Source organism: Ovis aries, unplaced genomic scaffold, assembly GCF_016772045.2.
Source record: "Ovis aries strain OAR_USU_Benz2616 breed Rambouillet unplaced genomic scaffold, ARS-UI_Ramb_v3.0 scaffold_946, whole genome shotgun sequence".
Lineage (NCBI taxonomy): Eukaryota > Metazoa > Chordata > Mammalia > Artiodactyla > Bovidae > Ovis > Ovis aries.
Window position 1 is genome coordinate 27,940 of NW_024599831.1, and position 18,537 is coordinate 46,476.

The 18,537-nt window shown below is 44.4% G+C and overlaps 1 protein-coding gene across 1 annotated transcript; it reads left to right on the forward strand.

Annotated features, from left to right (window-relative positions):
- The first annotated feature begins 6,421 nt into the window (after positions 1 to 6,421).
- On the forward strand, positions 6,422 to 6,882 carry LOC114112563 (large ribosomal subunit protein eL30-like). The gene has a single exon (XM_027963827.3). It carries the CDS (start codon positions 6,483 to 6,485, stop codon positions 6,828 to 6,830), a length of 348 nt encoding a protein of 115 aa, XP_027819628.1. The 5' UTR covers positions 6,422 to 6,482; the 3' UTR covers positions 6,831 to 6,882.
- Positions 6,883 to 18,537: the final 11,655 nt, after the last annotated feature.

Here is an 18,537-nt window from a genome sequence, read left to right on the forward strand (position 1 = left end):
GAAATAATAGAAATAAGTGTTTGGTCACTCAGTCATGTCCAACGCTTTGTGATCCTGTTGACTGTAGCCACAAGACTCCTCAGTCCATTGAATTCTTGGGGCAAGAATACTGGAGTGGGCTGTCATTTCCTTCTTCAGGAGATCTTCTCAACCCAGGGGTTGAAACTGGGTCTCCCACACTGCAGGCAGACTCTTCACCAACTGAGCCACCAGGGAACAGAAATAGAAATAGAGTGCACAGTAAATGGACTGCACTTGAAACATCCCAAAACCTTCCCCCACCCCCGTCTGTCAAAAAACTGTCTTTCAAGAAAACTCCCGAGGTCAAGGAAGGAACTTCCAGTGTGCTCAGCTGTCCCAGGTCGCTGGCTTAGGGAGATGCTGAAGCAGCGGTGTCCCAAGAGGTAGACCCTCCCTTGCGCGGGGTCCTCAAAAGAACTCCGATAGCCTTGGTGATGATCGGAGAGATTTGTTTCATTTTTTTTTAAATATCCTTGTGGGATAAACTTAAAACTTATCAGTTCTGTTACAGCCTTCCTAAGAAAAAGTTTTCTTTCTTTACTGATGCATGAGGTACCAGCTATGATGATCACTGTCCTAATATATATCATAGTGTTGCAGACACTATAGATATAACTGTGTTAAATTGAACTTGTTCAATAAAAATGATGACACATCTGATCTGTGTCCAGCACTTTCCAAGGGTTGGGGAGTACAATGAAAATACTCCAAAAGATGCCCAGCTGGTAGGCACATTCTTTTAAAAAGCCTTTTACATTTCCACCAATAGTTTATTCTCAATGTCAACACTTGCCAATTAATGACCATGCTGGGTAAGAAGCTCATTAAAAACCCAGGAGCCAGGGTTCCTTGCTGGAGTCCAGCCCTGGTGGATCCAGGGAATTCAAAGTGGGGATGGCGTTGGCAAGGAAAAACTTATTTATTTATAACTATAAGATTAGATTAGGAAGAAATAGTATAGTAGGAAATTTAGGTGGAGAAAAACAGGCTGAATAAGTTGGTCTACGGGGAAAACCAATAAAACCTCGAGACAAGAGGTTTGCACCGTCTACATTAGGCCACCGGCGCCCACTTGAATATCAAAGGATGCCTCGCCTTAGGCTCCCTTTCGCGTGGGTCTTAGAAGCCAGGGCAAGTAAGTATATGTGGTGAGCCTCCCCGCTCTAGATGGGAATTCAGCAAAAAAGGGGGAGAAAAGAAAGACATGGGGAAGCCCAGTATCGGTGCAAGACTCCAAAGACTCCACTTTCAAAATCAGCTTATATACCCCAAGTTGTACATAAAGAAATAATGGAATATGCAGAGTTATGCAGGGGCAGCAGTCCTGACCCTCATTGAGACCAGGCTTTCTTTTTGCATATCTTCCCATATACAAAAGGTCTCAGGTGGATTACATTATCTTCTGGCCAAGAGGCCTGTTAACATTTTTATGGCTCTCTTCCTGGAAAATTGTCTACCAACCGGAAAACTCCTTTTCCATAGAAGTGTTTTTTCTTTACTCTGCATCACCCTCAAAGTACTAAATAAATTACATCCCTGTAGAACAAAGATGCAGTGGGTTATAACAAAGAAAGTACTTAACTCAAAGATCTAATCTTGCTAATACCAGCTCTACTACCTGTTTTTCTATATACCAACTATATCTACAAATAAAAGATATGAAAATTTGGCAGCAAGTGTTGGCTCAACAAATGAAACCTTTAATCAGTCTTATTCTAATGATTTTGACTCCTCGGAAGCCCCTACATTCCTAGAATATTTTAAGCTTACTGAGCCTCCTGCAGTGAAGCTGCAAACAATCACATGCGCAGCTGTACGAGTCCTGTAGGCAGGCTAGAAAGTCATCAGAGGGGTTTTTGGATTGAAACACCCTTTCAAATGCAGAAGACTAAAGCCCTGAGTTAACTTTTTCCCGAGTGTGTCAGAAGAGTGGAAAAGTACAAGGCAGGCAGATTCTTATTTTTGGGGTACATGCTCAGGAAATACCAGGGGGAAAACCTGAGGCTTGACTCACCTTGCCCATCAGGCCTCTGCCACATGACCTTGTCATGGGTGGGATTCCTCACGCTGGCTCCTGGCAGTCCCTGGAAGGGTATCCCATTCTCCCTTGGATAGTCCTCCACCCTCTCTGGGTCTCAGTTTCCTCATCTGTAAAATCATGGACTACTGGGGTCCAGCCTCTGTGGATCCAGGGAATTTGAAGCAGGGACGGCATCGGTGATTAGATAAGATTATTTATTTAGAGACAGAGAGATTAGGAAAGAATAGTGTAGTGGAGAAAATAGAGGAGAAAAGAGGCTGAAATTCCTTGGTTTACACAGGAGACCAATAAAGCCCCAAGACAAGGGACTTGCACTGTCTACGTAGGCCACAGGCGCCCACTTGAATAGCGGAGGGTGCCTTGCCTTGGGCTCCCTCTCATGTGGGTCTTAGAAGCCCGGGGAAACAAGTATACATGGCAAGCCTCTGTGCTCCATATGGGAATTAGCCTGAAAATGAAAGAAAGAAAAGAAGACACGGGGGAAACCAGTCTTTCCAGTAATTGGTCCATCTCTTTATTTTTCAGGAAAGTTTTTATACTTTAAGTTGTACATAGAGATCAATAGATAGTACAAAGTCATGCGGGGTCAACAGGCATGACCCTTATTGAGACCAGGCACTCTTTATGCATGCATACAAAGGTCTTAGGTGGTTTTATATCATCTCTGGCCAGGGGGCCTGCTAACATTTTATGACCCTTTCTTTCTGATAATGGTCAGTCAACCATAAAACTTATTTTTTCCAAGGTTGATTTTTCTTAAACCAGGTACCACCCTCTGAAGGCACCAGATAAAGTTGCATTCCTACAGGGCAAAGGTGCAGGGGGCTATAATCAAGAAAAGAATCTACTAGCCTAAGGTCTAACATGATTAATATCAAAGGCTACTATTTATTTTCCCATATGCCAGTTATATCAATTAATGTATATAAGGGACAAGGGATATGGAGACTTGGCAGCAAATATTGGCTCAACAATGAAACCTTCCACCAGTGTATTTCTAACAATGCACTAATACTACACTAATAATTTCTAACTTCTCAAAAGACTCTGTATTTAGAAAGTTTACAGCGGCTTGTGCCTCTCATGGTTGGGAGGCTGTGAACAATCATATGCGTGGTTGTAAGAGGCCGGATAAACTTGTCAAGCAGGCTAGAGAGCCATCAGAGGAGTTTTTGGACTGGAACACTCTTGTTATGCCCAGGAGACTTATTAACCGGAGCTCTACGTTAACTCTTTTCAGAGAAAGGTGATGGGGGATAGCCTCCGGTTAATGTCAGAAGAGTTGGTGAAAGGCATAATGCAATAAGGTAGACAGACTATTTTGGGGGTGGATGGTCAAGAAGGTCCAGGGGGGTTCCCTCGAGGCCTGATCTCGCCTTTGCCTGTCAGGCCTCTTCCTCATGACCTTTGCCACGGGCGGGATTCCCCATGCTGGCTCCCGGCAATGGACAACTGACTATAATTCATTCCTGGAACCCAAGCCTATCAAGAGGGATGGGAAATATTACTCCAAGGCCTGAATGATAGACCAGATTTAAAGAAAAATGTCATTGCTGCTTTTCAGTCAAACAGATAAATACAGTGAAGGAAGGAGTCCCTGGCCCTAAGGGATCTGCCTAGGGGTCTAGTCTGGGAAGTTCTTTCACATCAGGAGATGGCTCCAAGCTGGATTTCCACAAACATGAACATCCATGAAAAGGGCAAGCTTGCAGAGCTCTGTGCCCCTCAGCCACAGGAAGAGACTGCCTCCCGACAGCCAGCAGCATTTACAAGTGACCTCCTAAGGCCTTCACCAAACTACAGGGGCACCTCTGGGCTTTCTGTTTCCCTCACTTTTCTGACTCTTTTCTTAAAAAAAAAAAAAACAACCTCACATTTCTTCATAGAATGCCACAGTGGAAGGAAAATAGGCCTTCAATTTTTAGACCTCAATTTGCTAAAAAACTTGGAGCTTCTTTTTTTTAATTAAAGCACTACATACTTTAAAATTTTTACATGTTCTATTTATTGAGTTCTAAAACACCACACTTATTGCACAGGGTCCCCATGTAAGGCCCCCTCTCAGCAGCCACAGATTCCACCATTAAAGTGCAGCAATGTGCCCTCCTCCCTTTTTTTCTGCCTGAGTGGCCACCAGTTTTTTAAACCCATGCACCGTACTAAGTTTCTAGGGTGCAATTCGTGGACCCTTCCCTGTTCCATCCCAGCAGGTGGTCAAGGGCCCTCTGGGCTGCAAACTGCTGGTAGTAGGGCTGGGCCAGCTGGCCAGAGTAGGGGTTGTGGAGTCCCAGCAGGTGAGATCGCCAGGCAGGGTCAATCCCTTGTACTTCCTGGGGACCTCACTGCAGGCTCTAGGCTGCTTTGGAAAACTGTGTGGGTCTGAGATTTATGCGAAGGGGTAAAGTGGTAAAGGCCTTGACCCCAGTGGCAAGGCCTTTCTGTGACCACCAGTTTAGGGGACTCCGAGACTGTGCAACAGAGAGGGCAGAATACGGGGTTCCCTGCTCCACCCTGTGCCATGGAGCCCCAGTTCCTTTACCTGTGGTCCGCACCCCTCTGCTCTGCTCACTGGATGCTGATCGATGGGGACCCAGGAGCCTCCGAAATGGGCATTCCCAGCTGCAATGGAGACCCCTGAGACCTGGGACCCACAGCTCTCCGCCCCCAACGTGGGCCAGGTGTGCTCTGCCCATACACCCACTTTTAGGAGAGGACCGCGAGCCTCGCTACTGCCACCAGGTGAAATCCATCCAGGAGCAAACCCACCCCACTGAGACAACCCAAGCTTTTTATCAGCTGTGAAGTGAAGTCGTTCAGTCATGTCAGACTCTTTGTTACCCCATGGACTGTAGCCTACCAGGCTCTTCCATCCATGGAATTTTCCAGGCAAGAGTACTGGAGTGAGTGGGTTGCCATTTCCTTCTCCAGGGGATCTTCCCAACCCAGGGATCGAACCCTGCTCTCCCGCACTGCAGGCAGATGCTTTACCATCTGAGCCACTAGGGAAGCCCCACACGCTAGGTACCTGGAAAGGGGGAGGTGGGCGAGGGTCACAGTGCGCCCCACGGGACACCGCCCCTACATCAACCACCACCATGTCCCCGCCCACGGGCCTCGGGGCTGCTGGCCCATGACGCTTGGGGCCCCACCGTGCGCTGGTCGACGGCAGCACGGAGGTCCCCGCCGATGCTAGATGACCACCTTCACATCCCCCCGAAATAGGGCAGAGCCCTCCACCACCACCTCGCACACCCATACAGCTGACCCCCCGACCTGGTCCTCTCCCCTCAACTACCGGGGCCCCTACCAGCGCCCCAGGCACCCTTCTCCCCCCACCACCAAGGGCAGAGGCAAGGGGCTCCGAAAGGAAGTGTGGCTCCAAGCGGGCAAGGGACACAACAGAGGTAAGGGGGCAAGAGGGCGGGAGAACCAGACAAGACAGCCACAGGATACGTGGGGAAGGGGGGTTGGGAGCAAGCCCCGAGACTCGGAGGGCGTGGGGAGGCGCCTGGTGACCACGTGGCAGGCCCAGAGCAGCGCACACGGACGACCGGCCAAGGCAGACCCATCCAGGGCCAGCGGCGGGAGCCGACGGGCAGGCAAGCGGCCCCGCGGCGGGGAACCACCACCCATCACGCCGCATAGCCCACCGAGACGTGACTGGAGGATCCGCACCATGCGGTCCGCGGCCAGGGGGAAGGCAGTCCTGGCCTGCGCCACAGGAAAAGGCGCAGGGGTGGGGTGGGGGCGGGCTGAACACCCCTAGCCCCGCCCCGAACCATCAGACCTAACCTCTAAGGAACTGGCCAGGAGGTCCAGCAGAAGAGGGACACCGGAGAGGACGCCAGTGGGCGCAGGGCAACGGTGGCACCCGGCCAGGGATGGAGGTGCAGAGGAGCAGATGGGAAGGCGGAGGAGAGCTGCCTTTCCCACCCGACCCCCACTCTGCACGCCGCCCCCCACCTTCTCGCGCAGGCCCTCATCCCCTACCACCGGAAAGGCCGCCGGGCCCAACCGCCCACCCAGGGCGCGCCACCTTCCAAACGTCTTTCCCTCCCTACCTTCTTATCCAGCGCCGCACGGTTGGAGGAGAGGCTCACGAGGCCACCGCACCGCTCTCGGAACAGACCAGGTTAATGATCCTTCCGCAGGTTCAGCTACAGAAACCTTGTCAGCTGATCTGTCTATAATTTAGGGATAAAACTATGACTACAGAAAAGAAAGATGACCTGACCTAGGATGGACATGATATTCTATAGAACCGGAGAAAATTGGTTAAAATAATTTTTTTTCTTTTTCTTGGAAACGGTAAAGCTGGTTCTTTGCAAATGCAATTAAAAACAATTAGCTTCCTTTCTTGCTCCCCGGCCATCTTGGCGGCTGCTCTTGGTTGGGGGCGTCCCGCATCTAAGGCAGGAAGATGGTGGCCACAAAGAAGATGAAAAAGTCACTGGAGTCGATCAACTCTAGGCTCCAGCTGGTTATGAAAAGTGGAAAGGACGTGCTGGGGTACAAACAGACTCTGAAAATGATCAGACAAGGCAAAGTGAAACTGGTCATCCTCGCCAACAACTGCCCAGCCTTGAGGAAATCTAAAATAGAGTATTACGCCATGTTGGCCAAAACTGGTGTCCATCACTACAGTGGCAATAATATTGAATTGGGCACAGCATGTGGAAAATACTACAGAGTATGCACACTGGCAATCATTGATCCAGGTGATTTTGATATTATTAGAAGCATGCCAGAACAGACTGGTGAAAAGTAAATCATGTACAATTTTTCTTTAATAAAACTGGCCAGAGCTTGTTTTAAAAACACTGTAAAACACACACACACAATTAGCTTGTTAAAAAGCCCTGCCTAGGGCAAAGCTTGAAGTTAACCCTTGCCTTGAAAAACACTGCACTTTGCCTGAGACCTTAGCCTTTGGCAAAAGAGAACTTCAAGCCCCCTCTCCAACAAAAAGGAGGTCAAAGAGATATTTTAAATCTTAGGCGGAAAACTAGAAGATCTCTGTCTGTCTATGTGGATTTATGTATGTCTCAGGGTGAGTCTTCTGTTTTTTGATCATATTGTTGAAGTTGTGAGTTCTTATTTAAATAATCTAAAGAAAAGGAAACACATACAAATCAAACAATTCTAAATACAAGAAAAAAATTGACCTAAATGAATTTTGGATTCATGTAAACTGGGAAATAATCAATATTAAATATATAGTATTTATTTTTTTCTAATATAGACATGTCTAAGAGTCATTAACATTAAGCATAAAATTTTCATAGTGCCTAGGTTTACTATAAGTTAAATATTTCTATATTGTTATATCTGTCACAAGCTTTGTTGCAGGAAGAGGGACCCCTTCCAGGGCCCAAAAGTGGGCTCTTGTCTAACACTCAGAAATGAATTGTCCAAGGAGGCACATGTGCTGACAAAGCAAGATATATTACTGGGAAAGGGCACCCGGGTGGAGAGCAGTAGGGGAAGGGAACCCAGGAGAACTACTCTGCCGTGTGGCTCGCAGTCTCAGGTTTTATGCTGATGGGAATAGTTTCCAGGTGGTCTTTGGCCAATCATTCTAATTCAGAGTCTTTCCTGGTGGCACACGCATCAGTCAGCCAAAATGGATGCTAGCGAGAGGGATTCTGGGAAGTGGACGGACATGCGGTGTCTCCTTTAGATCTTTCCCAAACTCTTCTGGTTGATGGTGGCTTATTAGTTCCATATTCCTTATCAGGATCTCGTCATGAAACAACTCATGCAAATGGTTACTATGGTGCCTGGCCAGGGTGGGTGGTTTCAATCAGCGTGCTTCCCCTAACAGCTTGTCAACAAAGAAAGGACCTCTAAAAACAAAACAAAACAAAACAAAAACTCCTAAAAAATGTGAATGTGGTATGAGCTTTTAGATAAATTATTAAAATAATTATACTTTAAAATAACTGTCTATAATAGTCTCAGTTGAAGGCAGAGGAAAAGGGGACAACAGAGGATAAGCTGGTTGGATGGCATCACTGACTCAATGGACATGAGTTTGAGGAAGCTCCTGGAGTTGGTGATGGATGGGGAAGCCTGGAATCCTGCAGTCCATGGGGTTGCAAAGAGTCAGACACGACTGAGCAATTGAACTGAATTGAACTTACAGTAGTTTCTCCAGATTTTGTTTACCTGAATATCTCTGCTTTATTGACTATGCCAAAGCCTTTGACTGTATGGATGACAATAAACTGTGGAAAAATCTGAAAGAGATGGGAATACCAGACCACCTAACCTGCCTCTTGAGAAATCTGTATGCAGGTCAGGAAGCAACAGTTAGAACTAGACATGGAACAACAGACTGGTTCCAAGTAGGAAAGGTTGTATATTGTCACTATGCTTATTTAACTTCTATGCAGAGTACATCATGAGAAACACTGGACTGGAAGAAACACAAGCTGGAATCAAGATTGCTGGGAGAAATATCAATAACCTCAGATATGCAGATGACACCACCCTTATGTCAGAAAGTGAAGAGGAGCTAAAAAGCCTCTTGAGGAAAGTGAAAGAGGAGAGCAAAAAAGTTGGCTTAAAGCTCAACATTCAGAAAATGAAGATCATGGCATCCAGTCCCATCACTTCATGGGAAATAGTTGGGGAAACAGTGGAAATAGTGTCAGACTTTATTTTGGGGGGCTCAAAAATCACTGCAGAGGGTGATTGCAGCCATGAAATTAAAAAACGCTTACTCCGTGGAAGAAAAGTTATGACCAGCCTAGATAGTATATTCAAAAGCAGAGACATTACTTTGCCGACTAAAGTCTGTCTAGTCAAGGCTATGGTTTATCCTGTGGTCATGTATGGATGTGAGAGTTGGACTGTGAAGAAGGTTGAGCACCGAAGAATTGATGCGTTTGAACTGTGGTGTTGGAGAAGACTCTGGAGAGTGCCTTGGACTGCAAGGAGATCCAACCAGTCCATTCTGAAGGAAATCAACCCTGGGATTTCTTTGGAAAGAATGATGCTAAAGCTGAAACTCCAGTACTTTGGCCACCTCATGAGAAGAGTTGACTCATTGGAAGACTCTGATGCTGGGAGGGATTGGGGGCAGGAGGAGAAAGGGACGACCGAGGATGAGATGGCTGGATGGCATCACTGACTCGATGGATGTGAGTCTGAGTGAACTCTGGGAGATGGTGATGAACAAGGAGGCCTGGTGTGCTGCGATTCATGGGGTCGAAAAGAGTCGGACACGACTGAGCAACTGAACTGAACTGAACTGAAGTGACAACAGTGTATTGAATAGCTAGGTCATTTCCAAAAAAATTAAGGTTCTGAAACATTCAGTACTTGATAGGACCTTCCTCTTACACAGAAACTAAAGAGATTTTTTACTATCCTGAATAGTGTCTGGTGCCATCCTAAGATGTTCACTATAAGAAATCAATTTTTTTATACTATCACTGATGTGTATGTTCGCCAACCTATAGAATGCCAATATAAAAGTCATCTCTTGGTTGCCTAAGGAAAATGTATGTCTTGTTATTAAAGAAGGTATGAGGAATGAAATTGCATTTTATAAAGGGAAAAGAAGTAGTTCTGACTTACAGGTGGCAGTTCCAGGATGAGAGAAGCAAAGGAATGGGTACAGAAAGAGATAAGGAGGTTTTATGGAAAATGAACCCCCAGAAAAGAGTTTTGTGCCTTGTACAAGCTTTCTTGAGATGTTGAACTGCCTTTGCTAATGGATTTTAAGTTTCTTTACCTCTTAAGTGATCTGTTCCAGGTTTACCTTTGAAATCTATTGTTAATTTTGGCTAAGTGGAGAAGTATTGTTTCACAGTAACTTGACTTCTAGCTAACTTTGAGATGCTTCAGAGGGCCCCTGAGAGCTCCCAAAGAGCGATATTTAACAACTTGAGTTCATTTGGCATGTTAAACTACATGGGAAGTGTTGTCAGAAAGAGTGATGAATCTTCTCAAGTTATATTGTATGGTTGATGATACTAGTATAGATGTCCTAGGAATTATGTGACATTCATGAAAATCTGATATGTTCTGGTAAAATGCTGTCAGTTATAATTCTAGCTATCATATTCAAGTGTTTCAAGTCACAGCAATGACCAGATTACTTTGTCAGTTTCAATTTAATCACGTTTTAAGCATGCCTTCTATGGTTTCACACTGATGCCTTTGCAAAAATACTGCTCCTTCAAGATATATGGAAAAGACTTTTCTAAGCTTACCCATAAACAGTTGTTCTTTTTGTTTGTTATCTGGTAAGCTGGCCCTAGACTGGAATTTAGTCTACTCTCTAGGTTAAGAGAACACAGTTTTCTTAGAATGAAGTTTTCGATCACAGATTATGAATTTCTTTACCTTTCAGTGATTTATATTTGTTTTTATAATTTTTTACTTCAGTAAAGTAAATAAGCATTAATTAAGATTATGGTACATGTAGGATGGACTGCCAGGAGCCAGCGTGGGGAATCCCGCCCATGGCAAAGGTCATGAGGAAGAAGCCTGACGGGCAAAGGTGAGATCAGGCCTCGAGGGGCCCCCTTTCTCAAGCTCCTACCCCAAAACCAGAATCTGTCTGTCTTACTATTTTGTGCCTTTCACCAACTCTTCTGGCATTAACAGGGGGCTATCCCCGACCACCATTCTCTGGAAGAAATCAACTTAGGGCTCTAGCTAATAACTCTCCTGGACATGAGAGGAATATTTCAAATCAAACCCCCTCTGTTAGCATTCTAGCTTGCTTGGCAGGTTTATCCAGACTCTTACAGCTACGAATGTGATTGTTTACAGCCCCTCAACTGTGAGAGGCACGGGAAGCCTAAAACATAGAGCCTTTCAAAGAGTTAAAAGCTGTTAGAATAGTGCTGGTGTAAGATTTCACTGTTGAGCCAATGCTTGCTGCCAAGTTCCCATATCCCTTATCCACTCTGCACCTGGGAGTGCATTAGTTAACATAGTTGGAATGTAAGAAAAACAAGTGTAGCCTTGAAATTAACCACATCAGACTTTTGAGCTAATTGGTTCTTTCTTTGTTGTAAGTTACTGCACCTTTGCTCCGTGAGAAATGTAACCTTGTTTGATACTTTCTGAGGCTGACATAGATTAGAAATATAAAGAAAAAACACTTTGAGGGAAAATAAGTTTTCTGGTTGAGCAGTCTTTATCAAAGGAGGGTCATAAAATGTTTCACAGGCCTCCAAGGCCAGAAGATAATATACACAATATCATTTGTGGGAAAGGTATAAAAGTCCTTTTAAAAATAAAATAACGGGCCTCACTCAAAGAAGATTGGTCACCCCGTGTCTCTTTTTTTCCTCTCTCTTACTTTCTTTTTCAGGCTGATCCCTTTTCTTTTTCAGGCTGATCCCTGAAAAAGAAAGCATGGAGGCTCCCTGCGTTCACTTATCTGCCTGGGTTTTTAAGACCTGAACGGGAAGACGTTCTGCGTCTTCACTCCCTCGGGAGACCAGGAGGGCACCTGTGGCCTCTGTGAACAGGGCAAACTCCTTGTCTCGGAGTTTTATTGGCTCTCTGTGTAAACAAAGGAATATCAGCCTCTTTCTCTCCTCTATTTTCTTATCTACAACATTCTTTCCTTATCTCTGTCTAAATCTATATATCTCTCTCGCCACACTGTCCCCACTTCGAATTACCCTAGATCCACTGAGGCTGGACTCTGGCAATGGACCAAGCTTTCCCTGCAAATTCCCTTAATCCCTCAGATTCTTCTGATGGGGCCAAGGTCTCACTTCCCTCCAGAGGGACAATCCAAGCTTTTTATCAGCTGATCTGCCTCTGGTATCAGAGTCAATTTGAACATTATTTGGTCTATAATTTAGGCATGAAACTATGACTACATAAAGGAAAGATGACTTTTTGATGCAGGATGGCCATGATATTCCTTAGATTTGAGAGAAAATTGGTTAAAATGAAACTTTTTTTTTTCTTGGAAACTGCAAAGCCGGTTCTTTTAGCACATACAATTGAAAACCTCTAGGTTGTTAGGTCAGTTTTCATTCCAGTCCCCAAAAGAGGCAATGACAAAGAATGTTCAAACTGCCTCACAGTTGCACTCATCTCACATGCTAGTAAAGTAATGCTTAAAATTCTCCAAGCCAGGCTTCAACAATACATGAACCATGAACTTCCAGATGTTCAAGCTGGATTTAGAAAAGGCAGAGGAACCAGAGATCAAATTGCCAACATCCACTAGATCAAGGAAAAACCAGGAGAGTTCCAGAGAAACATCTATTTCTTCTTTATTGACTATGCCAAAGCCTTTGACTGTGTGGATCACAATAAAGTGGGGGAAATTCTTAAAAAGATGGGAATATCACACCACCTGACCTGCCTCTTGAGAAATCTATATGCAGGTCAGGAAGCAACAGTTAGAACTGGACATGGAACGACAGACTGGTTCCAAATAGGAAAAGGAATTTTGTCAAGGCTGTATATTGTCACCCTGTTTATTTAACTTATATGCAGACTACATCGTGAGAAATGCTGGGTTGGATGGAGCACAAGCTGGAATCAAGATTGCCAGGAGAAATATCAATAACCTCAGATATGCAGATGACACCACCCTTATGGCAGAAAGGGAAGAAGAACTAAAGAGCCCCTTGATGAAACTGAAAAAGGAGAGTGTGAGAGCTACCTTAGCTCAACAGTCAGAAAACTAAGATCATGGCAACTGGCCTCATCACTTCATGGCAAATAGGTGGGAAAACAGTGGAAACAGCAGCAGACTTTATTTTGGGGGGCTCGGAAGTCACTGCAGATGGCGACTGCAGCCATGAAATTAAAAGAGGCTTGCTACTTCTGCTGCTAAATCACTTCAGTCGTGTCTGACTCTCTGCGACCCCATAGAAGGCAGCCCTCCAGGCTACCCTGTCCCTTGGATTCTCCAGGTAAGAACACTGGATTGGTTTGCCATTTCCTTCTCCAATGCATAAAAGTGAAAAGTGAAAGTGAAGTCGCTCAGTCGTGTCCCACTCTTAGCGACCCCATGGGCTGCAGCCTACCAGGCTCGTCCATCCATGGGGTTTTCCAGGCAAGAGTACTGAAGTGGGTTGGCATTGCCTCCTCTGAAAAAATGCTTACGACTTGGAAAGAAAGTGATGACCAAACTAGACAGCATGCTAAAAAGCAGAGATGCTACTTTGCCAACAAAGATCTGCCTAGCCAAAGCTATGGTTTATCCATATGTCATGTATGGATGTGAAAGCTGGACTATAAAGAAAGTTGACCACCAAAGATTTGGTGCTGTTGAACTGTGGAGACCAAACCACTCCATCCTAAAGGAAATCAGGCCTGAATATACATTGGAAGGACAAATATGAACCTGAAACTCCAATACTTTGGCCACTTGATGCAAAGAGCTTACTCATTTGGAGGTCACTTTGATTTGCCTGTGAGTGTGGGAGCCCAACCTAGGTGCAGGACCTCAGGGGCATTTGCTACTGAATAACAACATTAAAGCAAGTGCATTCCAGCCCTGTGTGACTCTCAGCACACAAGAGACTGGGAAAGCTATCTATCTTGGAGGAAGGAAAGGCAGGTGAGAGAATGTGTTTTCAGGGCTCTCCTCACAGCTGGGGTTTGGCTCCTCAGAGGTCAGACCACCAAGCCTGCTCCAAGAGCCTCAATTCCCAAGTCAGGGTCGTGTGTCACCCTACACTTTCCTAGCCTTGCAAACACATTTCTAGGTCAGCACAGTATTGCCCGTAGGGAAGGAGGCTTCGGGAGTGTATCAACACCACATCGGGGTGCCATGCAGGGGTCACCTAGCTGAGGGGACCTGGCACCTCCCATGGGCCCCTGGTGAGGGGTGGCGGGCCAGCCCCTGGCATGCCCAATGCTTGGGTGGAGAGCAAAGCTAGCTCTGGCAGAAGGAAGAAAACAGCCATGGGAGGTCTTTGCAAGCAGTTGCTGGGCTGCCCCATGTTAGGGCTCCCTGGGCAAAAAATCAATAAAAATTTGTAACATTAATAATGTTATACCAATAATTTAGAAAGTATTACTGATTATGTGTTGAAAATAATTAATGTTTGTGACCCCATGTGTTGCAGCATGCCAGCCTTCCCTGTCCTTCACTGTCCCCTGGAGATTGCTCAAACTCATGTCCATTGAGTAAATGATTATAAAGAACTCTACTTTTTAACATATGTGTATTTTAACTCTAACTACAAGTGCACTTTTTCACTTTTAGAAAGTAGTATTTGAAAAGGAATAAACTACATAGGCATCCAAAATTTGCCTAATTCACAAATAGAAATATTTAATTTCCTCCACTTTTCTACCCATGGAATATGCTTATTAGAACTAAAGCACAATAGAAAAGAAAGTGACTGAGCAACATTGTATAATGCAAACCAAGAATGTTTTCCTGAGGTGCAAGGTGCTTTCCTGAGGCAGATATTATACCATGTGAAGATGGGAGATATTATACCCATGATATAAAGGATACTGGTCACATAATTGCTGGGGTCCAGCCCCGGTGGATCCAGGGTAATTTGAAGGGGAGACAGAATAGGCGTCCTAGGAAAAAAATTATTTAATTATAGATATATAGAGAGATTAGAAACGAATAGTGTAGTAGGAAATATTAGTGGAGAAAAAGAGGCTGAATAACTTGGTTTACGTGGAATACCAATCACCACCTATGTAGGCCACAGGCGTCTTTCCGTTCTCCCAAAGGAGAGGAGGCACTGAGGTCTCCCTGGTCCGATCTTAGAAGCCCAGGCAAAATTAGCAAGCTTGGTGAGTTCCCACGTTCCAGATGGGAATTTAGCCAGAAGGGGAAAGACAGAACGACACGGGGGAATCAGTCTTTCCAGAAATTGATCCGATTTCTTTATTTTTCAGGTTTGCTTATATCCTTCTTGTTATACATAGGGATGAATACAGAGCGACACGGGGTCAGCAGACCCGACCCTTGTCACAATCAGGTGCTTCATATAAAATTATACAAAGGTCTTAGGGGTTTTGCATCATCTGGCCATGAAGCCTACTGACATTTTATGGCCCTTTGTGATAACGGTCAGTCAACCAGAAAACTTATTTTTTCCAAGGGTGTTTTTTCTTAAACCAGGCGCCACTCTCTGAAGGTACCACATAAAGTTGCATTCCTATAGAGTGAGGTTGTAGTGGGTTACAATCAAGAAAGGAATTTATTTAGCCTAAGGTTTAACATGATTAATCTTAAAGGTTAATACTTATTTCTCCTATATGCTAGTTATATTCATTATAAGGGCAGGGAATATGGAGATTTAGCAGCAAATATTGGCTCAACAAATGAAAAACCCTTCACCAATATAATTTCTAATCAACCCACTAATACTATGCTAGTAATTTTCTAACTTCTCAAAAGAGTCTGTATTTAGAAAGTTTTAAATCATCTCGTGCCTCTCACGGTTGGGAGGCTGTAAAAAGTCTCATCTGGCTGGACGAACCCACTCAGGCAGAGTGGGAACCTTCAGAGGAGTTTGTAAGTTGAAACACTCCTGTCACGCCCAGGAATTATTATTAACTGGAGCTGCAAGTTAACTCCTTCTCCAAGAGAAATGGTGATGGGGGAGAGCCCCCTGTAAAGTCAGAGTTGTAGGTGAGAGCATAAATCAGACTCTGGTTTGGTGGGTAGATGCTCAGGAACAGGGGGTTTCCTGAGGCTCGATCCCACCTTTGCGTATGCCGAAGCCTCCTTCCTCATGACCTTTGCCATGGGCGGAGTTCCTCACACTGGCTCCCGGCACATAATGTTATCAGAAGAGATTCTTTTGATTAACCCTCCTTAACTTCCCTTACTCCTGAGATGTTTCTATAATTTTAATTATAATGTGTTTCATCATTATCTGGACAGTGCCTTGGGGAGATGCTCCCAACGTGTGCAGTGTTCAATAAACTCTGGAAAATTCTGAAAAAGATGGGAATACCAGACCACCTGACCTGCCTCTTGAGAAACCTGTATGCAGGTAAAAAAGCAACAGTTAAAGCTGGACATGGAGCGACAGACTGGTTCCAAATAGGAAAAGGAGTACCTCAAGGCTGTATGTTGTCACCCTGCTTATTTAACTGATATGCAGAGTACATCATGAGAAATACTGGGCGGGAAGAAGCACAAGCTGGAATCAAGATTGCCGGGAGAAATATCAATAACCTGATATGCACATGACACCACCCTTATGTCAGAAAGTGAAGAAGAACTAAAAAGCCTCTTGATGAAAGTGAAAGAGTGCCGGGAGCCAGCACGGGAGATCCCACCCATGACAAGGTCATTCGGAGAGGCCTGATGGGCAAGCCGAGTCAGGCTTCAGGGCTTTCCCTTGGGTTTTCCTGAACATCTACCCCCAAAACCAGAGTCTGCCTGCCTTATTGTACTGTGCTTTCCACTCTTCTGCCTCTAAAAGGAATTAACTTAGTGCTCCAGTAAACAGTCTCCTGCATATAAAAAAAAAAATGTCTCGGCTTAAACCCCTTTGATGGCTCTCTAACTTGCCTGACAGGTTGCCCCGGACTTTTACAATTTGTGAATTGTTTACGGCCCCCAACCGCGAGAGGCACGAAGCTTAGAGCTTCTTAGAGATACAGGGCCTTTTCTAAAAATGCTAAAAATTGTATTGGTGGCGGGTTTCACTGTTGAGTCAATGACTGCTGCCAGGCCTCCATATTCTTTATCTTTTAGGCACCTGAAGGATATTAATCAATGTAATTGGGATATAGAAAAAGGAATATAGTAGTTTTGATGTTAGCAACACTAGATTTTTGAGTTAATTACTTTTCCCTTTGTTATAAATCACTGTACTTCTTTCACTGTTATAAATTGCTATGTCCTTGCTATGTAAGAATGTAACTTTATTTAGTGCTTTCTGAGAGTGGCACCAGACTTTGGGAAGAACAACACTTCTAAGACAAATAAGTCTTCTGGTTGACAAACCCTTATCAGAAAAGGGCTATAAAATGTTAATAGGCCTTCTGGCCAGAAGATGATGTAAATCACCTAAAATTTGTGTATACATCTAGGTATGCAGAGAGAAAGCCTGATCTTGATAAGAGTCAGGGCTGCTGACGCTGCATAATTTTTTATTATCCATTGATCTGTATATACAAAAAAAGGTATAAAAAGCCTTTACAACAATAAAGGAGGGGCCATCACTGGACTGGTTTCCCCCGTGTCTTCTTTACTCTATCTTCAGGCTGAATTCCCATCTGGAGCGGGGAGGCTCGCCATGTCTTCTTACTTGCCCTGGCTTCTAAGATCTGTGAGAGAGGGAGCTCAAGGCGGGGCACCCTCCGATATTCAAACGGGGGCCTGTGGCCCAACGTAGATGGTGCAAATCTCTTGTCCTGAGTTCTCCACGTAAACAAAGTTATTCAGCCTCTTTACTCCACTAAGTTTTCCTACTATACTAGTTCTTCTTAATTTCTTTCATATTTCTAAATAAATAAGTTTTTCCTCACCACGTTGTCGCCACTTCGAATTACCCTGGATCCACTGGGGCTGGACCCTGGCAAAAGAGGAGAGTGAAAAATTTGGCTTAAAGCTCAACATTCAGAAAACTAAGATCATAGCATCTGATCCCATCACTTCATGGGAAATAGATGGGGAAACAGTGGAAACAGTGTCAGACTTTATTTCTTTGGGCTCCAAAATCACTGTGGAAGGTGACTGCAGTCATGAAATTAAAAGACGCTTACTCCTTGTAAGGAAAGTTATGACCAACCTAGACAGCATATTGAAAAGAAAAAACATTATTTTGCCAACAAATGTCCGTCTAGTCAAGGCTATGGTTTTTCAAATGGTCATGTATGGATGTAAAATTTGGACTGTGAAGAATACTGAGCGTGACAAGAGTGTTTCAGTCCAAAAACTCCTCTGATGGCTCTCTAGCCTGCCTGACAGGTTTATCCGGCCGCATGTGATTGTTCACAGCCTCCCAACCATGAGAGGCATGAAATGCTTTAAACTTTCTAAAAACAGATTCTTTTGAGAAGTTAGAAAATTATTAGTATAGTATTAGCGAGTTAGTTAAAAATTATATTGGTGGAGGGTTTCATTGTTGAGCCAATATTTGCTGCTAAGCCTCCATATCCCTTGCCCCTTATACACACTAATTGATATAACTAGCATATAGGAGAAATAAGTATTAACCTTAATATTAATCACGTTAGACCTTAGGCTAAGTAAATTCTTTTCTTGATTATAGCCCACTGGACCTCTGCCTTGTAGGGATGCAACTTTATCTGGTGCCTTCAATAAGTTTTCTGATTGACTAATCATCATCAGGAAAAGGTCATAAAATGTTAGCAGGCTTCTTGGCCAGAAGATGATGTAAATCACCTGAGAACTTTGTATATCGGAAGGAATGCAGAAAGAAAGCATGGTTTCAATAAGGGTCAGGACTGCTGACCCCGCGTGACTTTGTATTTTCCATTTATCTCTATGTATAACTCAAAGTATAAAAGCGGACCTGGAAAATAAA